General features: G+C 40.5%; 2 protein-coding genes across 3 annotated transcripts; both read left to right on the forward strand.

The window, feature by feature from the left end:
• Positions 1–910: 910 nt before the first annotated feature.
• LOC110465932 (bacterial dynamin-like protein) lies at positions 911–12,865 on the forward strand. Of its 2 annotated transcripts, none has more exons than XM_021522113.1 (9): positions 911–1,922; positions 4,000–4,511; positions 6,027–6,246; positions 7,032–7,315; positions 7,590–7,730; positions 9,093–9,299; positions 9,872–9,987; positions 11,149–11,290; positions 12,438–12,865. In XM_021522113.1, exons 2-9 carry the CDS (start codon positions 4,086–4,088, stop codon positions 12,852–12,854), a joined length of 1,953 nt encoding a protein of 650 aa, XP_021377788.1. In that variant the 5' UTR covers positions 911–1,922; positions 4,000–4,085; the 3' UTR covers positions 12,855–12,865. The 2 variants fall into 2 exon arrangements, with proteins under 2 accessions (XP_021377788.1, XP_021377789.1); XM_021522114.1 differs by lacking the exon at positions 911–1,922 and adding an exon at positions 1,936–3,238.
• Positions 12,866–12,874: 9 nt separating this feature from the next.
• Positions 12,875–17,190, forward strand: LOC110465933 (serine/threonine-protein kinase STY46-like). Its single transcript, XM_021522115.1, has 3 exons — positions 12,875–13,464; positions 14,197–14,497; positions 15,145–17,190. Exons 1-3 carry the CDS (start codon positions 12,890–12,892, stop codon positions 15,547–15,549), a joined length of 1,281 nt encoding a protein of 426 aa, XP_021377790.1. The 5' UTR covers positions 12,875–12,889; the 3' UTR covers positions 15,550–17,190.
• The last annotated feature ends 9,161 nt before the right edge of the window (positions 17,191–26,351 follow it).

Genomic DNA, 26,351 nt, shown 5'->3' on the forward strand with positions numbered 1-26,351 from the left:
CGATTCATCCATTATCTGAGCGACAAGCTGGAGAGAGCTGGCTGTAGCATATACCAGGCAACGCACGACGCCGACGTGATGATTGCTCGAACAGCAGTTGCCTCTGTCCAAACAAAAGACACTGTACTGATAGGGGATGACACAGACTTGCTGATTCTCCTACTGCACCATGTCGAAATGAACGCAAACGAGTTGTTCATGGCACCAGAGCCTAAACAATTTACCAAAAAGAAGAGAGTCTGGTGCATAAAACAATCCAGGGAGTTGCTCGGTCCTACACTTTGTGATCATCTGCTCTTTGTCCACGCCATTTCAGGCTGTGATACTACCTCTCGCCTGTTTGGGTAAGGGAAGGGCGTGGCAGTCAAGAAAATCAAGAATGACCCTGTCTTCTACAACCAGGCCAAATTGTTCAATCAACATGATCAAGCGAAGGAGAGGTGATCATTGCGAAAATGTGTGCAGAGAATGCCGTGGTGTTAGCTGTACCAACTCACAGTTACCAGACTTGTCAAATGCATATGATGACGACGGTTGTGTTGCACCCAGTCCAACGGTGTATCAACTACAGCGATCAATCACTGTATTGACAATAGTATCATATTGTGTCACCTTTCTGTTTTACTCTATATGTGATGTGTAGAATTGATGTTGATGAGTGTATTACTAAAGTTCGATGTAGTGAATAAACTTGAAAATACTTACCTGCCTTGATTATATAAGTATTCAATTTCATTTTTGGTGGCCATATTGGATTTTTTTTCTATGATTATTGCATCCAACAAGTCGTAACCTATTCGAAATGATTCCTTATGTGCAAAAAAACGTATAATAGCATTTTAAATCATTCAAATGTCTCTTGTGATAGTGGAGATATGAGACATTATATATTTATGGCGGCCATCTTGGATTTTTGCATATTTAACCTATTTCCGCAACAGTAATTTCTTAGGACTTTTAGTATGTTATTCAGGACATCTTATAGATGACCTCAGTGCCCAAATAAATTCTGTTGCATTTTTTTCCATATTGAATGGTTAAATTGGCTAGATTGCCTGGACTACTAGGAGATCTCAAAAACAGAGAAACCTCCAGAACGGGTTTGGTTAGCGAGTTTACTATCAAAGGATAACAAACCGAGAGGAAATTATCTTGGATAATGAGGTTAGTGCATTTTTCTGGAGAATGTGTGATTAAATATGTAAATAGATAGCATCACTGTTAGTGTCAAATTAACTATGCATCAGAGTTGTCAGTATAGAGGGTCAGTATGTTGATATTTACATACCATTTACTATATATGCTGGTCGTTGCTGATCAAGGATGTATTAAGTTGGAATATTGTTCAACGTGTGTAATGAACTTATGTATATGCTTATTGTTCTTACAGAGGTAAATGAATGTGCTGCTATGTTTTTGTTGCAGGCGTGCTCCTGTCATTGCATGGCTATGATATAATTAATCTAATTCAGTTATACTAATAGTGAGCATGATAAATTATAACATTATGGTTTACTCTAGGTAGTTTCCTTGTATTGCGGATTATGGACACATTTCTCTCAAGAAGATACATATAAATTATATATATGCACGTAGCCTACCTGTGTATTGTGTTGTACAGTCAAGTGACTTTGACATTGTCATGTATTGTTATATTATGTAAATGGCTGACACTGACCTAGACTTTGGACAGTACGCAAAGCGACAATTTACATAAAAAAATACCGGAACACATATTGCACGCTTCAATTTCTCGCCTGTTCTTCCTTACTAACTTCCTGTTCAGCTGACCACCCTGATATGTGAGTTAGTATGTGTCTGGCTCGCGAGGGCGACACATCCCCTTATTTATTCCTCTTCTTGATAACACATTATCAATCACGAAGATCTAAGAATAATCAACGGGAACACCGGATAGTCTGGTAAGCAGAGTGTGTGTGGGTGCGTTTGTTAAGTCATGTCCTACTTTCGGTTTCTATGTATATTGTCCGCGTTGTAGTCTGTTTCTGTATGTGTACAGTGTTTTTTTGTACGTCTTATCGTTAGTGAATGCGACCCCGTGTGACACAACATTGACAGATTCGTTTTAATTGCGCTTTCTGAGGTCTCTACATGTACCAAACGGATAACCTCTGTCTGTAATATTTGACATTTCCCACGCTTCAATTTCAAAGCAGCTGTTCGAATTCTATGTATAGCTTCGTCCACCCAGTTATATGTTATTAAGGTGTGGACCCAAACACTATTGTTATCTAGCTAGATCACACGGGCCATCCATTGTAATCCACTACATGGTAACTACGCGAGACGCTGAAAGGTGGTGCATTGCAGAAATCGGATGGTGTGTTCTGGAATCCCTATCATCCACACACCTTGTAACAAATTCCGGGTTAGAAAAATGTTTTTCTCTTACATGTCATTTGTTGATCACTTGACGTAAACTTGACGTTTGAGAAATACTTTGAACCAGTAATCGAGTCTAGCAATCTTGAATGTCTGAAAATGATAAGCATCTTTCTCTATCACATCATTAATCAGCTTCCTGTAGTTGAGGCAGGGTACTATCTTCCCATTCTTCTTCTTTACCTATGCCGTATAGGATGCTGGGCCCACAGTAACAAAGGACTGATATCAGTCAAACGATTGATCAGATTTTATACAAGAATGCAATTAAATAGCTTATACTTACCCAAAGCCTTCGATTTTGTCATGAAATATACCGGGGTGCCGACAAGACAAGATATATATATATCGAGAGAAATGTAAGAGCGATTGTTAGGCAATTGGAGTTTAACAACTCGTGTAAGTAAGAGCGATGTCATCTTTTATTGGAAGGATGCCCTATGTCGTTCTAGTGTAACCATATGGTTTTATAGCGTTTTCTAATAATGTTATTGAGTTTAGGATTACATATTTAGGTTTAACATATACCAAATATCAGATAACATTGATGGTTGTTCTAAATGTGAAGAGGTGTCATTAATACCCACTGCCACAGTTAGTTGTACAAACAAAATCCGACTGGAAAATGGACGAAAGGTATGGGGCAAAAGCCAGATATCGCTGCCCTGCCCCTATGTACACTGTACAGACGACATGAGCACGTGGCACCGGCTGTAGATGATATCATCGAGTCATATTATATCGCATCCCTAATATATACACGTGTACAGGTGGATAAAGTCCACACCGTTATCACCTGAATCGCCATGTAGGGGCCTTGTCGAATGGCCGCCTGGTAAGTTGTATATAGACCGTTAGATGTGAATCAGTTAATTTTGATGAGGATAAACGAAAATAATATAATGTTTACACTTGTATTTATGTAATGTTAACATTTATGGGTAATGTTTACTACCTTGTACATTACAAGTTATCGAATGTGAAAACGAAAATAGAAAAAACCCACCTCTTATCTATATGGATCGTAGATAGAATTAGTTCTTCACAAGTGTAACCTGATGAAGCAGGGGTATATTATAAAGTATTGTGGCTACCCCGTGTCCCTGTTCTTTCCTCCCTATGTACTGTGGCTAGCCTACATGTAGGTCATTTATATCAAAAGATCATTCAAACTGTGCCATATATCACAGTAAAAATGAGGTTACATATTGGGTCGATAAAAAAGATCTTTTCGAGTACTTTCCAGTATGTAAAAATAAAGTGTTTTTTTTTTACAGAGGGCCCAATAGTTCATTTTGCATTTATAAATACTGTAAGAAAGAAAATTCTGGCATTTGGAAATGTTTGCGTCATAATTCTTCAAACTGATCGCGGTGTGGAAATGTTCGCGTTTGAAATTGTTCTGAAATCTAAACATAAACATGTATTATACGTATATATATATATGTATTTATACCTGTTAGCGTCAACTAACTGAAAGTAAAATAGTATTTCAACACCGCGATGATTTCTGTGTATTGCGAATATTTAATCCAGTTTTCACACTGGTTATTGGTAATGTGAATAGTGGTCAAATAATTCGTTTTCCTCTTTCAGTAAATGATTCAGCGGTTAAAACCCTTGTCAAGAACAAAGTACAAAGTCGCCACAGGTATAGAAGTTATCTATTCAGCTAAAACAAAATGGCACAGGCCAACTTTTCCTGTCCTTACGACATTACGGAAATACGAAACCTCGGCTATGTGGAATGTATGGATATTTTGGAACTCATAGATACCAAAGGTTTAGAAGAACTTGAAGAACTACAAGATCTTATCATCGAGCTGATTAGACAATCCCAAAATGTTGAGGACGGGCAGTCTGTCCCCGGAGAGGCTGGTGATGATAGTCAGGCTAAATTTTCCTGTCCTTACGACATTACGGAAATAAGAAACCTCGGCTATGTGAAATGTATGGACATTTTGGAACTCATAGATACCAAAGGTTTAGAAGAACTTGAAGAACTTCAAGATCTTATCATCAAGCTGATCAAACAATCCGAGAATGTTGCAGACGGGCAGTCTGCCCCCGGAGAAGCTGGTGATGATAGCCAGGCTACGTTTACTTCGGCAAGTACAAGAAAACATACTCTTCTTCTCCGTTTTATTTGTCATCTTCATATTATGTATTTCTCGGTATACTTTGTGTTTCGTATAGTAAGTCATTGAATTTTGCGGAAACTGTTTTATAGTTATGGTAAAAGACGGTTAACTAAGGGTTAGGACGAAGATGGAGTAATGTTAGAAATGACGAGATAAACGTTCTGTTTGGCGGGTCTTGTAAGATATAATGAACTTAGGTTGAGGGGGCGGGTTTGACATCGCTAATTAGGTGTTAGACGAAGAATATGGGATATGAAATGACGAATTCAGCTTTACGATGGCGGGTTAAGGTTAGACCAGAATGATAAATCCAATTTGAGGAAACATGGGGTGAGGATGGGGAGGAACATTGGCAACGATAGAATAGTGGATTATGATTGTTAAAAATGTGTGTAGGTTTGAAAGGATAAAAGTAGGGAATTAAGACTTGGAAAAATAGATCGGCTTGTTAGATTATAACTTTAGGATTAGTTGATTATGGTTTGTATATTGTTGATAGGGGGATATATGTTTGACAGTTGAATAAGATTTAGACGAATGGATAATGTCGATGTAACACCAGAAATCTATATATATAACGAAAGTGGATTGTTGTTGGAGGGTATTAATAATGAAATGATTAATAGATGGAAGTTTTAGAGTGGGAAGTTCGAGTTATGGGCGGATTGGTCGAGTGGTTAACACTCCGGCCTTCCACGCAGGCGGCCGGGGTTCGATCCTCGAAGTCGTCGTACGCATGGATATTCATAGAAAGTGTTTTTCTCCTGCCCTGGGAAGTCCGAGTTAAACCTATGCACATATTCAGCAAAGTAACACCAGAAATATATATCTGTTCGGTATGCATTTGCATTTCTCAGTGAGACAGCTTCAACTACACCAGAAATATGAAGAAGAAAACACAATTAAAAACGAACTCTGTCTTACGTTCATCCTACAGCCAACTTCAATAACGTTGTATGGGGTAGTCAATATATAATATGTTTGTGGTAATCTTAACTGCTAGGCATGGTAGTCCAGTGGTAGGACGCCGGGCTCGTGACCGGAGGGTTGCGGGTTCGAGTCACGGCACGGCACTGTGTTGTATATTTGGCAAAGATACTTTACTGCGTTTGTTCCAGTGTACTTATATGTAAATGAGTACGTGGTCGGGCAGTGCTCGAATCGAAGAATGCTAGCTGTGAGCGCCGATATGGCAGCACCGATTGTATGCTCTCCAGTGAGTTGAGAAAGATATTGGCTGGTTGCAAAGGCCCTATAACCACGGATAATAATTTGTGAACCGCTTTGAGATGACCTACCAACTAGGTTGTGATAAAGCGGGATATAAGAACTTCGAATTATTATTATTATATATATATATTTATTTTATACGACCTCATGATTAATATATAATTTATGTATTGTATTCAGCAGAACTGTTTGCAAATTACATGTAATATTGGCAGCTGACCAGTGTTAATGAAATATTGTGTTTATTTTTAGTCTGCTGACCTGATGAATCAGATAATCTCCCGTGACCGTGAAATCAAACAGAAACTGAACGGTATCTATGGCGACCTGAAGAGCTTCTTCAAGATGAGTCAATATGCTTCCGACCCATCACTACAGCACGAACTGGAAATTGAATTCAAGAACGTACAGGAGATGGTGGAAGAATATTCCAAGGAACTTATGCGCGATGAATGTCCGATCGTCGTGACAGGTAAACCTCGGGGTCATGCAAACATTTCGAAAATTATCTAAATATATTCAAATTTAGAGTATGTATATTGGTAAACCTATAACATACATATTCTCAGAACGAGACCTTGTATTTATACTTGCCTTGTATTTTAACTCCTTGGTTGATGCTTTAAATGTCCTAGGCCACATTTGGTGAGCTTATAACGTAATGTTGGGTCCCTTTGGTGAGGTAATACATGTCCCCTTTGATCAGACTATATAGGAATGACTTGGGTCCATTTGGATGTGCTCTAAAGTAATGTTTTGGGTCCCTTTTGGTAGGCCATTTACTAATACCTTGGGTCCCCTAGGGTGAGCGTGAAGGTGATAGCTTAGGTCCCCTTGGATGAGTGTTAGGGTAATGCCTTGGGTCCCCTTGGTGTGCTATTAAGAAATGCTTTGGGTCTCCTTGGATGTGCTTTATAGAAATATCATGGGTCCCCTTGGATTAGCACTAAGTTGATGTGTTGAGTCTTTTTGACTGAGCTATGAGTTGATGTCTTGGGTTCGCTTTGAATGAGCTTTAAGGTGATGTCTTTGGTCCCCTTGGATGTGTTATAAGGTGATGTCTTGGGTCCCCTTGGCTGAGTTATAAGGTGATGTCTTGGGTCCCTTTAAAAGAGCTATAAGGCAATGTCTTTGGTCCACTTGGATGGGCCATTGGGTAATATCTAGGGCCCTCTCGGATAAAGCTATCATCATTTTGTTCATGCAGACGTATTGATTGTACATTATATACATTTCTTGTTTTGGTTGTTTTGCAAGGAGAGACAAGTGCTGGGAAGAGCAGCTTATTAAACCTAATACTTGGAAGTAACATTCTACCGTCATCACTTCGCTCAAACACCTCCACCGTCTGTCGTCTTCATAACCACGAACAGAAGATGATCAAAGTGTACGACCAAAGTGGGAAGAAACTGGTCCACCATGGTGTTTTTGACTATAACATCAGCGATGACGTTCTGAAAAAGGAGATGCAGAAATACATAAGCTGTGAAGAAAATCCATATAGATATGTAGATATTTTCTGGCCGATTCCATTTCTGGGGGTTAGTATGAAAATTGCCGTTTTGGGTATCTGTCTCGATAGAACACTAACCATTTTTATTACCAAACATCTGTACCAGTATGATCGGGTTTAATTATGCTCCTTGCAGGTAGGTAAACCAGCAAATTAAACACGGCCGCGAACATTTCTGTTCAAATAGCGTTGCATTCCTCCAGACAGCAAACAATTTTTCCATGTCTGTGTGAAAGGTGTTAAGGTCCAGTACGGTATCTAAAGTTGGTCTTATTTTTATATCTGATTGCCTTTTGTAACAGAGTCAAGTGGTCATAGTGGACACACCCGGTATTGGCGAGAACAGTGAGATGACCAGTCGGCTGCTGGATTACCTCCCGAAGGCCGTGGCCTTCATCTACGTCATCAACTCGGAAAATGCTGGCGGGGTACAACAGGATAGAGTAAGTTTGTGCAATGTGTTGATAAAGAAACGAAGTCATGGTAAAAGACAGAGTAGGACTGAGTTCAATGTTAATGGGGATAAGACTGAGGTTGGTGTAGAAGATGGTAGGACTTATGTCGGTGTAGAAGATGGTAGGACTGTTGTCGGTGTAGAAGATGGTAGGACTGTTGTCGGTGTAGAAGATGGTAGGACTTATGTCGGTGTAGAGGATGGTAGGACTTATGTCGGTGTAGAGAAGATGGTAGGACTGTTGTCGGTGTAGAAGATGGTAGGACTTTTGTCGGTGTAGAAGATGGTAGGGCTATTGTCGGTGTAGAAGATGGTAGGACTTATGTCGGTGTAGAAAATGGTAGGACTGTTGTCGGTGTAGAAGATGGTAGGACTGTTGTCGGTGTAGAAGGTGGTAGGACTGTTGTCGGTGCAGATGAGGTTAGATGAGGGTAGAAATAAGGTTGGTGTAGATGAGGGTAGAACTAAGGTTGGTGTAGATGAGGGTAGAACTAAGATTGGGGTAGATGAGGGTAGAACTCAGGTTGGTGTAGATGAGGTAGAACTAAGGTTGGTATAGATGAGGGTAGAACTAAGGTTGGTATAGATGAGGGTAGAACTTTGGTTGGTGAATATGAGGGTAGAACTAAGATTGGTGACGCTGAGGGTAGAACTAAGGTTGATGTAGATGAGGGTAGAACTCAGGTTGGTGTAGATGAGAGTAGAACTAAGGTTGGTATAGATGAGGGTAGAACTCAGGTTGGTGTAGATGAGGGGAGAACTAAGATTGGTGTAGATGAGGGTAGAACTAAGGTTGGTGTAGATGAGGGTATACATGAGTTTGGTGAAGACGAAGGTAGGACCGTGTCGATGTAGGTAAGTGAAGATTTGAGATCAGTATTGGTAAAGACTGATCTGTGTAAACGAGATAAGGACAGGAAAGTTACTGGGATAGATCCGTGTAAACGAGATAAAAGCAGGGAAGTTACGGGGATATATCCGTGTAAACGAGATAGGGACAGGGAAGTTGCGGGGATAGATCCGTGAAAACGAGATAGGGACAGGGAAGTTACGGGGATAGATCCACGGTCTTGGTTGATGCTGGTAGAATCAGCGTGGAAGAAGGTTTGAACAAAGACAGCCGAAGGAAGAACTGAAGTTGGACATATTTAATGGGTGTTTTGTTCGAAACACAGTTTAGTTGTCATTTTGTTATGTTCATGCTGTTTTTGTTATACTTTGCGATTTACCATTGACCACGCTGGGCATCATCTATAGAAATTTACGATCAAGATACTTGGATAACTAGCTTGTCCAAAAGTATATCTAGGATTGTTTTATAACTTTGTACCAATCTTCCCGGGATTTGCAGTTACTTCGAATCCTTGATGAACAGAACAAATGGAGAGAGAAAGGACGAAATCAGACATTTGATCACAATTGCACACTGTTTGTGTGTAATAAATGGGATGAAGTACCGGAGTCGGAGCGAGACAGGGTGTGGAACAACACCAAGGAAAAACTCCGTTGTTGGCCAGGCTTTACTGAGTCTCAGATGTTTAGACTGAGTGCATTAGAGGTAAACACATACATATTTAAACGAAGTCAACTGGAAATCCATATATGAACTAAATGTAAGAGGATGTCTAGATACGGTACTGTGAGGGTGGTAGAAATAATCGGTTTGAAGTAGTTTACTAAATATAATAAATCATGTTTGACTTACTGGGTGAACTAGAGGTAAAATAATGATTGGTCGTTCTATATCGCCTCACTTAGTACGCTGCATGTCAGGAATTATGAATATGTTCATTATTAGAGATACAGACTCCACAATAGAGGTAAACAAGATATTGAATCTCGTCCCACTGGCGGGGATTATATATTTATACTAAATACATGGAAGAAAGAATAGATATATAGACTTAATATGTGAAATCTAAAATAGATATTCAGACTTATTACACCTGGCTAGTACTCTATGCCGTATGTTTAGATGTTCGGCTTATAACACTGAAACATGTTTAATAGTGGCTGGTTAAACAAGGTACATTGCTGTTTAGGCGTTATACTGGCGATGTGTAGACTTACCAAATTTGTCCTTATCCCTACCCGTATTTACCACTCGTTTGTGTTTACCCTTTGTTACAGGCAGAAAGACGGTACCGAAATGGACTGGACTACACTGAAGACTTCCAAAATCTTCTGAGAGGCATTCAAAAAATGGTGCCTGCAAGTTTCCAGGAAAAGGTTCGGCAACATGCATGGTACGAGTATGACATGACATGAGTTCCATCAATTTAAAAAAATACAAATTCTGAACTTGTTGCAATGAGACCATCAACCTGACTATGGTAATCGTGACGTCATTGCAATCAATCATGCCGTGATAGATCATTGCAATTCTGCAATTCCTATCCAATATATATCCCTGAAAAGAACGAAGCTTCATATACTTAAAATGACACAAGGGCACAGCCTGAACCATAATAAACCTCATTGATATTATATTTTTGGATTTAACTAAGTTTTCATGTAACACGTTGGTAGGCTAATTATCCGTTACATCGTAAAAAAGGAGGCACGGTGGTCCAAGGAGGCACGGTGGTCCAGTGGTAGGACGCCGGGCTCGTGATCGAAGGGTTGCGGGTTCGCGCCACGGCACGGCAATGAGTTGTATCTTTGAGCAAGAGACTTTACTCCGCTTGTTCCAGTCTACTCAGCTGTAAATGAGTACGTGGTTGGGCAGTGCTAGAATGGTTGAATGCTAGCTGTTAGCGCCGAAATGGCAGATCCGGCTATATGCTCCCCAGGGAGTTGAGAAATGTGTTGGCTAGTTACAAAGGCCCTATAACCACGGACAATTATTTGTGAACCGCTTTTAGACGACCTACAAACTAGGTTGTGATAAAGCGGTATATAAGAACCTCCGATTATTATTATTATTAAAAATGTTGACATATCGTAAAATTGGAAATATATATGTATAAGAAGAGGATTCTGAAGAACTAAAGGCTTGGGGATTTTTATGTAGTAAATATTGATTTCTTCATTATTCCTTCGTTCCTAAGAATCATTTTAAGACTGCTTTAATAAATGTATGCAAAACTAAGCTTTCTGTTTAAAACAAAATGTCCTAGTAAAAAGGAAAAAAGGAAAAATACAAAAATAACACAAACTAGAAGATTCACAATTATTTTCCACTGCTTTCCGCAATCTTTTCATGTAGACTTCTGATGTTGCTTTTATTATACTTATTAATAATATGTAGATATCAAGTAGTCTCACTATCACCATACACTAACACCACATCAGCTTATGGTAACGAGACTCGGAAGTCTGTATCACGTCCCTGAGAATTATCACTGTCTATATCCCCAATCTTCTGTAACTACTACAGGCGATCATATTTCCCATTTCCTATGCAGGTGGCAGGAAAAGCTTCTTAAGCAGATTCTGTTCCACGTGACGGCCCACATCAATAACACGCGCCTTAGTCAGGAGGAAAAACGGATAAAGAAGGAGAAAGTTGAAGAGCGGCTACGCAGACTTGACTGTGATACAGAACAGGTGAGCAGTACATAGTTAAAACTTGATCTGACATACAGAATAGGTGAGCAGTACATAGTTAAAACTTGATCTGACATACAGAACAGGTGAGCAGTAAAATTAAAAACTTGATCTGACATACAGAACAGGTGAGCAGTACATAGTTAAAACTTGATTTGACATACAGAACAGGTGAGGAGTACATAGTTAAAACTTGATCTGACATACAGAACAGGTGAGCAGTACATAGTTAAAACTTGATCTGACATACAGAACAGGCGAGCAGTACATAGTTAAAACTTGATCTGACATACAATACAGGTGAGCAGTACATAGTTAAAACTTGATCTGACATACAGAACAGGTGAGCAGTAATAGTTAAAACTTGATCTGAAATACAATTCAGGTGAGCAGTACATAGTGAAAACGTGATCTGACATACAGAACATGCGAGCAGTACATAGTTAAAACTGGATCCTATGTCAGATCATATATTCTGTTTGCTGAACGCAGTTTATTTGTACTGCTCACTTGATCTGACATACAGACCAGGTGAGCAGTACATAGTGAAAACGTGATCTGACATACAGAACACGTGAGCAGTACATAGTTAAAACTGGATCCTATGTCAGATCATATATTCTGTTTGATAAACGCAGTTTATTTGTACTGCTCACTTGATCTGACATACAGACCAGGTGAGCAGTACATAGTGAAAACGTGATCTGACATACAGAACAGGTGAGCAGTACATAGTTAAAACTTGATCCTATGTCAGATCATATATTCTGTTTGATGAACGCAGTTTATTTGTACTGTAAACCATCTTGTGTCTGTTATATTAATGTTTGCGCTTAATTGTCCGAATATATCGCAAATTCTGGCATCTTTCAAGTACTCAATTAGCAAGAATGAAGTAGATTTGTACCTATAAAGAAACATGTGTTGTGCACTTTCACGTCTATTACCGTCAAAAGCTAGAAATATCCTTGAAACATTATTATTTCCAATATATGAAGATAAGTAGACTATTGTAAACTTTTCACATTTATATGAAAAAACATTTCTATCTTTTCAAATATTGCAATCAGTCCATGATACAACAGAATGCTCGGAAACAAAAAGAATTCCTATCTAACTTTTAATGCAAAATTCATATTTTTAAAAGGTGAAGAAAACTCTTAAAGATGAGGCCAAAACGAGATGGGCAGAGGTTAGTGAGAAATTACATGCTTACATTCATGATCAGGAGACGGTCGAAAAGCTGAAAGAGTGGGATATTCACACAGAAATACCGGAACGGGAGTCTGACTTCGACCTCATTGAACGCGAGGCTAAGGAAATCATCCTTGACAAAATCGGAAAAGAAATAAAGTCGTGGTGCGAGAATGAAAGAAGCCTATCAAACATTAGAAATGAGCTCGCGAACCGATTCAGGGAGGAATATCGTCTGCTCGAGGGACAATGTCAAGACATTGATAATCTCGTTCAAGACGTCGAAGGCTCTATAGAGTTAGACGATGTCAATGTCCAAGAAACAGAGCCATCACATCGAATCCACTCTTTGCTGGGAAAGAACAGCTGACTTTGGTATTAACCGCGCCTCTGTGGGTTCCATTGATGGTTCTGGCTTTCTCGATGGCATTACCCGTGATGGGTATCATAGCGGTCACGGAAAGTTTCAACGAAAAGCGGATGTGTAAAAACTACATCAAAAATAAGAAAGCATTCATGGACAAATGGGCTGATGAAGTTTTATTGAGGGTTTCACGGGAAGCAATAGCAAGCAAACTAGAAATGACATATCTGGAATGTTTTTACAAATGTTTGGAGCAGCTTTGTGATTCTGTCATCCCACGCCAGATCGAATCGGACCGTCAGTTGATTGCTAATATTCAGCAGGAAGAGCGACACTCATCAACGATTCGTCGGCAATATTATCCGCTTAAGGAACGATGTCAGTATATGACTGGTAAACTGCTACTCGTACAAATGGAATACTTTTATGAAGATAATATTGTAAACAAGAACTTCACCAAGGGAGAGGAACTTGGAAAAGGATCTTTTGCAATTGTGTACAAAGCTGAAATTGTTATTGGAGACGAGCGGAAGTCTGCAGCAGTTAAATGGATGAAAAATGCCCTAGAGGACTCCGACTCTTGCTACTCGCAATTGACAGAGGTATCAACGCTCCTGTAAGTGAACGTACATCCAATTTTCGTAAATCGAGAAACCTTAAATAAGTTAAAATTTGTTTGATTAAGCACTTGGTGTGAACTACATTTACTCCAAAATCTGTATCAAACATTCATGTTGGACAGTAGAATGTAGCTTATTTGTATAGAAATAAGTAGAAATACGGAAAAGAAAGTGCGTATTTAAAAATAACTTGAAGATGCAGAAAGCAAAACAGTGGTAACATTTTTGAATGCACTATATGGCAAGTGTGTCCATTCAGTCATCAGTGATAGTTAAAGTCAATGAAACGGAAGCGAAATACAAGTAGAAATATATCATAAGGGCAAAGGTGCATATAAAACCAAATCAAATGCTCCTTTTATTTTTCATTTGTAAAGGCACTATAGTGGTAAAATCACCGTTTAAAAATATCATAAAACGTCACATTTTTAGAAAATAGGTCACAAAACTAACGCTTTCACGTAATTACACAAATTAAAAGTATCTGCAAACACTTCAAATATTAATTGAAAACTGCCGTTTAACAATTCCGCTACCCGGCCGTTGCTATTACATAAGTTATATCTCGTAAACACGACTTTGTGCTTGCATTATCAGTCTATTTCAAAATGTATAACAACGTTTCACTTGATGCCGTGTGTACGACAATAGCCCCTTTAAAAGTCATCAGCGTAGGAGCTGCGTTTGTTATACTTTATACCGATAATTATACATATCCTGCCTTTCAGCAAATTTTCCCACGATTGGATTGTGAAACTGTTCGGAATTTCCTACGAGGAGGTCGGCTCACACAATCACCTCCAGATCATCATGGAGCTCTGTGACTTCACTCTGTCCTCGCAGATCTTCCCTGGAAACGACGGCAGTCCCGCCCCTGTAGCGTCATGTAGTCAGTTCCCCCTTAAATCTGACGAGATAAAACCTTCTATGGAATTCTTCAAGAGGGTATCGACGGATGTTTGTAAGGGGCTGGTATATATACACAAGAAAAACTTTATCCACCGAGACCTCAAGCCCAGCAATATTCTGGTATGTAAGGAGATTAGTATGTAATGATTTCAATTTTCCTGTTCTCAGCTTTCATATTTTTTTCGGCGATAAATACAATTCGCGAAATTAATAGAAAATAAAACCATTCTTACCGCAGCACATGGAGCCTTGACACTAAACCTGAAATCCGGGAAAATATAGTCACGAAGAATTCATCATTTTAACAAATCCGTCAAATTTTAGGGACCGTAATATGTATTAAACTGTATTAAAAATGTATTAAAGAATTAAATTGTTATAACAAAGTATTGGCCCATATGTCAGTATCTCCGAAACTCAACACACGTGTTTCCTTTATTTCCTTTGAATTTGTCAAAATCAAAAGCACGCGTTTGCTATTTGATTGGTTTCAGGTTCAAAATCTGACCAACTGCTAGGCTGATATATACATTGTACCTGCCTTTTAAATATCACTGAAGAACAACATCTTTGCAAGATAAACTAAAGTTGTAATATTATTCATATTTTTTAATTATGTTTTGTTTTTAAATGAAGACAGTCTGATGTTAGTTTCTTAAATCATGAAAATGAGTTTCATTTATTAAAAATATGTATTTACTATAATAATTATTAATATTTAAAGCAGTGTGTATTATATTATTTTTTCATCATTATTATTATTACAGCTTCAAGGAAAACGTGCCAAAATAGCTGATGTAGGTCTGACGAGGGAGACGGACCTTATCGAAGGGGAGTCAAAGGGCACTCATTGTTACATTGCCCCCGAGGTGATCTTGATGAAGCTGTACAGCACGGAGGTCGATATATACAGTCTTGGTATACTTCTGTGGGAGTTATGGTACGGTGCCAAGGCGTACGAGCAGGATGGTATTACTGAAGACCGGATCTTTGAGCTATTTGAGCAAGTCAAGGCTGGACACAGACCGAGCTTCTACCAAGGACTGTCCCCACCGCCTGACTTACAGAAACTGATGGAACAATGTTGGCATGAGGATATTAGATGCAGACCTCAGGCAGGAAAAGTTTTCGATACAGTCAAGGATCAGAGTTTTTTAACCAGATTGGATTGAGTGCCAAGCTTTGCGATGTTGATGCAATACCTTCTGTATTACAGATGCTGAGGAAAACGTGAAAGCATGGAACAATGGTATTACGCTGGAAAATTGTACGATGTTTTAAAGACGAAATTGAGATAAAAATGACCAAGCTAAAGTCAGCTAAAGTAACGCTTTCCTCCTTACTGGAACTGGGAAAATTCTGTTAGCATGGATATTTTGTTGACCTTTATCAAAACATTGAAAGGGAAAGTTAAGTTTTAGTCAAATAATAAATAACTTTTTTTTTGCCGACCTTTATTAAAACATTGAAAGGGATAAATAACTTCTCGGTTTCTGCAGATGATTGCCAGTGTTTTTTCTGAACAAACTTCCCACTCTATTGGTACACATTTTTCCATCGGTGTAGACTGAAGATGGATTTTTTTTAATAAAAAGATATTTTATAAAATTTTAAAAGTTTGCTCAATCAATGATTGCCTTGCTCATAGTTCACACGTCCAACATTGTCCTCTTATTCAATATTGGGACTTTGCATAATTAATAATTCGAAAAATAATCACTAGATATGATGAAATGATGCTACGGAAATATTTTAAATAGAAAGTTTATAGAAAGTTTATAGAAAGTTGAACGCATGGGCGTGCACGTACAAAGATTCTCTAACGTAATGTGGGGTATTCTGGCGCCTGTTGACATACATGTACTTATCAAGTGCCATGCGTTTTCAACCATACACCAACATGCTGGCCACAGAGAAAAGCTTACAGCATAGAATGAAGCTGAGATATCACTACTCTCGAAAACAGCGTTTCAAGGCAAGACGTTTATATAAGGAGCTATAACTGATCAATAATTTAATCAGTCTCGTATGTTTCATAAATCCAAAAAATCCATGTTGTGTTGTTGTTGACATTTCCTAGATGTCAAAATAAGTAGCTTGACAAAAAAACATTCCACTCTCGGTAATGATTAGAGAATTTCTACTTCAACTGCGCTGGTGATTTACGCTTTGTATAGGAAATTTAATTTCTATCAATATCTAGCGTAATTTAACCAGAAATGAAAATTGCACTAGATCCCGAACGAAGTAATATTTCACTGACACAAAGCGTATTTTGTGATGAGTCGTCTATCCTGTAACGACAGTGTTTAAATGGTTCTCGAGTTATCTGACTAATCGTCAAAAATCTGTTATCTTTGGGAATAATGCTTCTTCTCTAAAATGTGTATCTGTGGGTGAATCGCAGGGATCTGTTCTTGGTCCTCTGTTGTTTTTATTTTACAATAATTTGATCTTGTTGATCCTATGAAAACATTTACTAGGCTCTTTGTCCATGATTCTTCTCTCCAAGATCCTTCTGCAGACTTGAATGTGATCGACATAATCTATACCATGATATTCAAAGCTTTGAATTGTTCATCTTGTCCACTTGATATAAAACCTAGCCTTGCTTGTAGTAAAGAACCGCTTCCTTTCACGAACTCTCGTTGTCATCTTGGAGTGTTTCTTAGTAGTAACTGCAAATGGCATGACCATGTGCATCAAATTATCAAAACAGCTTCTTCTAAAGTCTCTGCATTGAAACAATTGAAATATGAAGTTAGTAAGGATACATTAAATACTATATGCATAAAGAACTTTGTGATAAAAGTGCTGAATTTGAACTTTAATATCTCATTATATTCGTTATTTTTGCATATTTTAAACTACAAACTTTCATTTAATTTATTCCACAGTGTGACATAAATATACTTAATATCCTGGAATTATTTTATGTAAATTGTTTTTCCTTAACTTGTATCAATTTAGATCACTTCTATTTACGAAGCTTTTTCTTAGAAGCATGGGTGTGTTTTTGGATTCTCCAGAAATCACCCACCGACATAGAGAAAGTTACTCTAATAAATATATATTTGGACCATACAACATCTCCAGAACTTTTACATTTCAAATTAGATAACAACACCCCACAGAAGTGTTGTAACAATTGATGGAGTAATCCGGAGTAATTTGACTCATTAATTTGTGTTAGTCAAGTTGGGGACAAGATCCCGAACCTGCACTGTCAAGCGAGATATCTACCCACATCTATAACCACCAAGACAACAACCCGAAGTTACGTGGATTAGATCTACCATGTTTCATCAGAGGGCTACCAGCTCATCTCATCAGACTCCTCGACGTTTCTGGAATAACACCGGAACCGTACAAAACAGCTGGGTATTGTAGACCGATAGACATTGCATCCGATGCGGCTCAACTTTTCATAACGGCCATCTCAGAACATGCCCGCAATATTGCCCCAGGTTTTGAAGTGTGGAAAAAATTGGACACTTTTCTATACTCTGTTTCTTAAAGGGTTGCCGACGACGAAACTTCCGTCAACCCTTGATGCCACCGAGCACCCCCTTACCCATTACTAGAAGAATCGACAACGGCACAGACGCCCAAATTCATAACGGCACCCACGCCAGAATTCGCAACCATAGCGACACCCCCTTAACACCCCTTTCAGTGACATCGCAACAAACAGATAAACAGTTCAACAAAAGAAGGTCTAAATCCCGCGCCAAAAGGAGGAGAGACAAGGAAAGAACTACACTGTACAAGGAAAGAAAACATCTGCAAGGTATGCTACCATGTTCGTCAATTTCTGAGAGTGAGATACCAAAACCATGTGTTCTCACTACAACAGAAAACAATTCAATCTTAAAACTTAAACAGAAAGTTTCGGAATTATCAACTCAGTGTGAACAACCACAAAGTGACCACAAACTTTTACAATAAAAAAACAGTGACTGTGACACGTGCCTCATAACCATGGAACAAGCAACACTGTTAAGGACAGAAAATGCAACACTTGAAGAGAATTTAGCAGGTTGCAACAACCAGCTAAGCGTAGCACTAGCTTCTGTGAATGAAGACAATGAACACAAAAACAGTCTGTACGAAGTCATCATCCAACAAAAAGGAGAAGTTGGAAATGAATCACATAAACTACAAGGTGAAGAAGAACTGTGTGTGCAAAGCAAGATATTGCTGGATATAAATGACAAACTTAAAACTGATACATATGAACTAAAGCAAGAATTAAGCGCAGTGCCACCTACGCCGGCCTTTGTAAACCAACGAAACTACGATAGAGGAAATCATTCCCGAAATTATGGACGAGATTTCTATCGTTAAAGCAATGCCGCGGGACGCGTCTTTACCAGAGCCGGAGGGAAATTATCATAAAGAAATGTATGATAAAAGTGCTAGATTTGAACTTTAATCTAATATCCCATTATATTCTTTATTTTGCGTATTCTAAACTGCAAACTTTCATTTAATTCATTCCATCGTGTGACATAAATATAATTAATATCCTGGAACTATTTTGTGTAAATTGTTTCTCCTTAACTTGCGTCAATTTAGATAAGTTCTATTTATGAAGCTTTTTCTTTGAAGGCGACATGTATAATTCGTTTGAACCATTGTTGTCAGATTAACTTATGTCTGAACTTTGTCAATCGTATACCATATATTTTAACTCAATTGTATTTCGTTGTTACGATTAACTGGTATTACCAGGTCGGACACTGCATCCAGTCTCGGACAAAGGACAGCTAAATTGGCTTACCTGGTCGGGTACGGCCTCGGTCTCAAAGGACGATTGCTATGAATGACAGATGTCACTCAAACTAATTACTTGATTGCTATTGTGTAAATGTAACATCAGTTAGGACCCAGTTCGGACTGTATGGGCGTGTTTTTGGATAGTCCAGAAATCACCCATCAGTTGTATCTGGTCTATCCTGTGTCGCCTCTTGTGTATGGGATGGTTGTTCTGGCGAACTGTCAAATGCCCTGGAGAGGGTGCGGTTAGAAGGAGCCAGAGTTGTATCTGGTCTACCCTCTGTCGCCTTTTGTAGGCACTACTTTGAAACCGGATGGATACTTTTAAAATCAAGGAGAGAAAAAATAACTTTCTACTTTTGTATAAGATGCATAATAGATTAGTACCAGATTATCTTCATAATTTGCATCCTTTCAGAAGAAATGACCTTCATCGTGATTTTCGTCATCCATAATACCACGCTGTAGATTAGATATTCTTAAAAATATTAATGAAAATTTATGTAAAAGCTAGACTTGATGATTCTGTTAAAAATATCTTATCATCTTCTACATTCAATATGAAAATATCACCTGTACCACGCGTTTTACCGAAATATTTAAATGTTTAGCACGAACTAAACATAAATATAGTGGTCTTAAAAGTGATTTATTCCGTGTAGATATTTGTGGCACACCTACCTGTCATTACGATGATGGTAATGAAGATGCATATCATTATTTTTGTCTGTGCACAATTTTCAAATCCTCGAATAAGGTTATTAGATAGAGTCCAGTGTAGAGGAGCTCTAACGGCTTCTGTATTGGAGAGTCAGCTCCTGTATTGGAGAGTCCAGTGTAGAGGAGCTCTATTGGCTCCTGTATTGGAGAGTCCAGTCAAGAAGAGCTTTATTGGCTCCTGTATTGGAGAGTCCAGTGTAGAGGCGCTCTATTGGCTCCTGTATTGGAGAGTCCAGTGAAGAAGAGCTCTATCGGCTCCTGATTTGGAGAGTCCAGTGTAGAGGCGCTCTATTGGCTCCTGTATTGGAGAGTCCAGTGAAGAGGAGCTCTATCGGCTCCTGTATTGGAGAGTCCAGTGTAGAGGAGCTCTATCGGCTCCTGTATTGAGGAGTCCAGTGAAGAGGAGCTCTATTGGCTCCTGTATTGGAGAGGCCAGTCAAGAAGAGCTCTATTGGCTCCTGTATTGGAGAGTCCAGGGAAGAAGAGCTCTATCGGCTCCTGATTTGGAGAGTCCAGTGTAGAGGCGCTCTATTGGCTCCTGTATTGGAGAGTCCAGTGTAGAGGAGCTCTATCGGCTCCTGTATTGTAGAGTCCAGTGTAGAGGAGCTCTATTGGCTCCTGATTTGGAGAGTCCAGTGTAGAGGAGCTCTATTGGCCCCTGTATTGGAGAGTCCAGTGAAGAAGAGCTCTATCGGCTCCTGATTTGGAGAGTCCAGTGTAGAGGCGCTCTATTGGCTCCTGTATTGGAGAGTCCAGTGTAGAGGAGCTCTATTGGCCCCTGTATTGGAGAGTCCAGTGAAGAAGAGCTCTATTGGCTCCTGTATTAGAGAGTCCAGTGAAGAAGAGCTCTATTGGCTCCTGTATTAGAGAGTCCAGTGAAGAAGAGCTCTATTGGCTCCTGTATTGGAGAGTTCAGTATAGCGGAGCTCTATTGGCTCCTGTATTGGAGAGTCCAGTTACGAGGAGCTCTATTGGCTCCTGATTTGGAGAGTCCAGTGTAGAGCAGCTCTATTGGCTCCTGTATTGGAGAGTCCAGTCAAGAAGAGCTTTATTGGCTCCTGTATTGGAGAGTCCAGTGTAGAGGAGCTCTATCGGCTCCTGTATTGAGGAGTCCAGTGAAGAGGAGCTCTATTGGCTCCTGATTTGGAGAGTCCAGTGTAGAGGAGCTCTATTGGCCCCTGTATTGGAGAGTCCAGTGAAGAAGAGCTCTATCGGCTCCTGATTTGGAGAGTCCAGTGTAGAGGCGCTCTATTGGCTCCTGTATTGGAGAGTCCAGTTACGAGGAGCTCTATTGGCTCCTGATTTGGAGAGTCCAGTGTAGAGGAGCTCTATTGGCTCCTATATTGGAGAGTCCAGTGTAGAAGAGCTCTATTGGCTCCTGTATTGGAGAGTTCAGTATAGCGGAGCTCTATTGGCTCCTGTATTGGAGAGTCCAGTGAAGAAGAGCTCTATCGGCTCCTGATTTGGAGAGTCCAGTGTAGAGGCGCTCTATTGGCTCCTGTATTGGAGAGTCCAGTTACGAGGAGCTCTATTGGCTCCTGATTTGGAGAGTCCAGTGTAGAGGAGCTCTATTGGCCCCTGTATTGGAGAGTCCAGTGAAGAAGAGCTCTATTGGCTCCTGTATTAGAGAGTCCAGTGAAGAAGAGCTCTATTGGCTCCTGTATTGGAGAGTCAAATGTAGAGGAGCTCTATTGGCTCCTGTATTGGAGAGCCCAGTGTAGAGGAGCTCTATTGGCTCCTGTATTGGAGAGTCCAGTCAAGAAGAGCTCTATTGGCTCCTGTATTGGAGAGTCCAGTGAAGAGGAGCTCTATTGGCTCCTGTATTGGAGAGTCCAATGTAGGGGAGCACTATTGGCTCCTGTATTGGAGAGTCCAGTCAAGAAGAGCTCTTTTGGCTCCTGTATTGGAGAGTCCAGGTTAAAGGCGCTCTATTGGCTCCTGTATTGGAGAGCCCAGTGTAGAGGAGCTCTATTGGCTCCTATATTGGAGAGTCCAGTGTAGAGGAGCTCTGTTGGCTCCTGTATTGGAGAGTCCAGTTACGAGGAGCTCTATTGGCTCCTGATTTGGAGAGTCCAGTGTAGAGGAGCTCTGTTGGCTCCTGTATTGGAGAGTCCAGTTTAAAGGCGCTCTAGTGGCTCCTGTATTGGAGAGTCCAGTCAAGAAGAGCTCTTTTGGCTCCTGTATTGGAGAGTCCAGTGTAGAAGAATTGGCTCCTGTATTGGAGAGTCCAATGTAGAGGAGCTATATTGGCTCCTGTATTGGAGAGTCCAGTCAAGAAGAGCTCTTTTGGCTCCTGTATTGGAGAGTCCAGTGAAGAGGAGCTATATCGGATCCTGTATTGGAGAGTCCAGTGTAGAAGAATTGGCTCCTGTATTGGAGAGTCCAATGTAGAGGAGCTCTATTGGCTCCTGTATTGGAGAGTCCAGTTTAAAGGCGCTCTATTGGCTCCTGTATTGGAGAGTCCAGTGTAGAGGAGCTCTATTGGCTCCTGTATTGGAGAGTCCAGTGGAGAGGAGCTCTATCGGCACCTGTATTGGAGAGGCAAATGTAGAGGAGCTCTATCAGATCCTCTATTGGAGAGTCAAATGTAGAGGAGCTTTATCAGCTCCTCTATTGGAGAGTCAAATGTAGAGGAGCTCTATCAGCTACTGCATTGGAGAGTCCAATGTAGAGGAGCTCTATTGGCTCCTGTTTTGGAGAGTCCAGTGTAGAGCAGCTCTATTGGCTCCTGTATTGGAGAGTCCAGTGGAGAAGAGCTCTATTGGCTCCTGTATAGGAGAATCCAGTGCAGCGGAACTCTATTAGCTCCTGTATTGGAGAGTCCAGTGTAGAAGAGCTCTATTGGCTCCTGTATTGGAGAGTTCAGTGTAGCGGAGCTCTATTGGCTCCTGTATTGGAGAGTCAAGTGTATATAGGAGCTCTATTGGCTCCTGTATTGTTGAGTCCAGTGTAGAGGAGCTCTATCGGCTCCTGTATTGGAGGGTCCAGTGAAGAGGAGCTCTATTGGCTCCTGTATTGGAGAGTCCAGTGTAGAGGAGCTATATTGGCTCCTGTATTGGAGAATCCAGTGTAGAGGAGCTCTATTGGCTCCTGTATTGGAGAGTCCAGTATAGAAGAGCTCTATTGGCTCTTTTATTGGAGGGTCCAGTGAAGGGGAGCTCTATTGGCTCCCGTATTGTTGAGTCCAGTGTAGAGGGGCTCTATTGGCTCCCGTATTGTTGAGTCCAGTGTATAGGAGCTCTATCGGCTCCTGTATTGGAGAGATTGGCTCCTGATTTGGAGAGACCAGTGTAGAGCAGCTCTATTGGCACCTGATTTGGAGAGTCCAGTGTAGAGGCGCTCTATTGGCTCCTGTTTTGGAGAGTCCAGTGTAGAAGAGCTCTATTGGCTCTTGTATTGGAGAGTCCAGTGTAGAAGAGCTCTATTAGCTCTTGTATTGGAGAGTCCAGTGTAGAGCAGCTCTACACTGGACTCTCCAATACACGAGCTAATAGAGCTCCTCTACTCTGGACTCTCCAATAAAGGAGCCAATAGACCTCCTCTACATTGGACTTTCCAATAAAGGAGCCAATAGACCTCCTCTACATGGGACTCGCCAATACAGGAGCTAATAGAGCTCCTCTAAATTGGACTCGCAAATACAGGAGCCAATAAAGCTACTCTACACTGGACTCTCCGATATAGGAGCCAATAGAGGGCCTCTGCACTGGACTCTCCAAATCATGAGCCAATAGAGCTCTCTACACTGGACTCTCCGATATAGGAGCCAATAGAGGGCCTCTGCACTGGACTCCCCAAATCAGGAGCCAATCTCTCCAATACAGGTGCCAATAGAGCTCTTTTTGACTGGACTCTCAAATAGAGGAGCTGATAAAGCTCCTCTATACTGGACTCTCCAATGCGGTAGCTGATAGAGCTTCTCTACATTTGACTCTCAAATAGAGGAGCTGATAGCGCTCCTCTACACTGGACCCTCCAATGCAGTAGCTGATAGCGCTTCTCTACATTTGACTCTCCAAAAGAGGAGCTGATAGACCTCCTCTACACTGGACCCTCCAATGCAGTAGCTGAGAGAGCTCCTCTACATCGGACTCTCCAATGCAGTAGCTGGTAGAGCTCCTCTACATTGGGCTCTCCAATACAGGAGCTAATAGAGCTCTTCTACACTTGACTCTCCAATACAGGAGACAATAGAGCTGCTCTACATTTGACTCGCCAATAGAGGAGCTGGTAGAGCTCCTCTACAATGGACTGTCCAATACAGGAGCCCATAGAGCTCCTCTGCACTGGACTCTCCAAATCATGAGCCAATAGAGCTCCTCAACATTGGACTCTCCAGTGCAGTAGCTGATAGGGCTCCTCTACATTTGACCCTCCAATACAGGATCCAATAGAGCTCCTCTCCATTGGACTCTCCAATGCAGTAGCTGATGGAGCTCCTCTACATTGTACTCTCCAATACAGGGGCCAAGATAGCTCCTCTACACGGGATTCTCCAATACAGGAGACAATAGAGCTCTTCTCCACTGGACGCTCCAATACAAGAGCCAATAGAGCTCTTCTCCACGGGACTCTCCAATATGGGAGCCAATAGAGCTTCTCTACATTGGACTCTCCAGTGCAGTAGCTGATAGCGCTTCTCTACATTTGTCTCTCCAATACAGGTGCCAATAGAGCTCTTCTTGACTGGACTCTCCAATGCGGTAGCTGATAGAGCTCCTCCACACTGGACCCTCCAATGCAGTAGCCGATAGAGCTCCTATACACTGGACTCTCCTATACAGGAGCCAATATGGCTCCTGTATTGGACAGTCCAGTGTAGAGTAGCTCTATTGGCTCCTTTATTTGAGAGTCCAAAGTAGAGGAGCTCTATCGGATCCTGTATTGGAGAGTAAAATGTAGAGGAGCTTTATCGGCTCCTGTATTGGGAAGGCCAGTGTAGAGGAGCTATATCGGCTCCTGTATTTGGGAGTCAAATGTAGAGGGGCTATATTGGCTCCCGTATTGGAGAGTCCAGGGTAGAAGAGCTCTATTGTCTCCTGTATTGCCAAACTAGTTTTAAATTTAAAACTAGTTTGGCAATACGGGAGCCAATATAGCCCCTCTACACTGGATTCTCCTGTATTGGAGAATCCAATGTAGAGGAGATCTATTGGCACCTGTATTGGAGAGACCAGGGTAGAGGAGCTATATTGGCTCCTGTTTTGGCGAGTCCAGTGTAGAAGAATTGGCTCCTGTATTAGAAAGTCCAATGTAGAGGGGCCCTATTGGCTCCTGATTTGGACTCTCCAATACAAGAGACAATAGAGCTCTTCTTGACTGGCCTCTCCAATGCAGTAGCTGAGAGAGCTCCTCTACATTTTACTCTCCAATACAGGAGAATCCAGTATAGAGGAGCTCTATCGGCTCCTGTTTTGGAGAGTCCAGGGTAGAAGAGCTCTATTGTCTCCTGTATTGGACAGTCCATTGTAGAGGAGCTCTACCAGCTACTGCATTGGAGAGGCCAGTGTAGAGGAGCGCTATCAGCTCCTCTATTGGAGAGTCAAATGTAGAGAAGCTCTATCAGCTACTGCATTGGAGAGTCCAGTGTAGAGGAGCTCTATCGGCTCCTGTATTGGAGAATCCAGTGTAGAGGAGCTATATTGGCTCCTGTATTGCCAAACTAGTTTTAACTTTAAAACTTTCAACTAAATTATAAGAATTGTGGGTTTATTTTCAAATGACTCTGCTTTGAGAATTTCATTTTATTTGGAATGGAACATCCCTATTAGGAATCCAATATTCAACACTATGTGTAATGGGCAAATAGCACAGCAAAGCATAATATTTATATATTTTTTTACAAACAACTTGTTTGTCGCATCTCGAAAATCACTTAATGGGAAAAGCTGAAAATATAGCGATCGACAATTTGATATGTTCCACCGAGAACGTGTGATTATATATATTTGTTGATTTCTTCATAACATGTCAAGTATGCATGCGTTAATGAACATCCTACTGCGGACTATCTTGGTGTCTCAATCCATTGCTAGTGTTGTCATGTCCATCGTCTTATCCATCACTCTATACTATGAAGGGTGTAAATAGCCTATAACATATTTCATAAAGATTTATTGGGTGAAAACTTGTTGGGAGATATAGCTGAACTTATTGCCATATCTGGCGATGTCAAATAATCAATAAGAGTCGCCTCCCTTGCCTATTACGGTCTGTTGGGACGGCGCGTCTAATTACCCAATACTACCCAATACCACCCAATACTACCCAATACCACCCAATACTACCCAATACCACCCAATACTACCCAATACTACCCCATACGACCCAGTTATGAACCAAATACTTCTTTATCACTGTGAAATATCACCTTTGTAGACGTTATTTACTTCCATCTGCCATATTTTATCGGGAAATATGCGATTTGGTGCCGAAAACATCACCGAATTGCCGTGACTATGACCCAATACTACCC

This window comes from Mizuhopecten yessoensis, unplaced genomic scaffold (genome assembly GCF_002113885.1).
Source record: "Mizuhopecten yessoensis strain PY_sf001 unplaced genomic scaffold, ASM211388v2 scaffold11107, whole genome shotgun sequence".
Classification (NCBI taxonomy): Eukaryota; Metazoa; Mollusca; class Bivalvia; order Pectinida; family Pectinidae; genus Mizuhopecten; species Mizuhopecten yessoensis.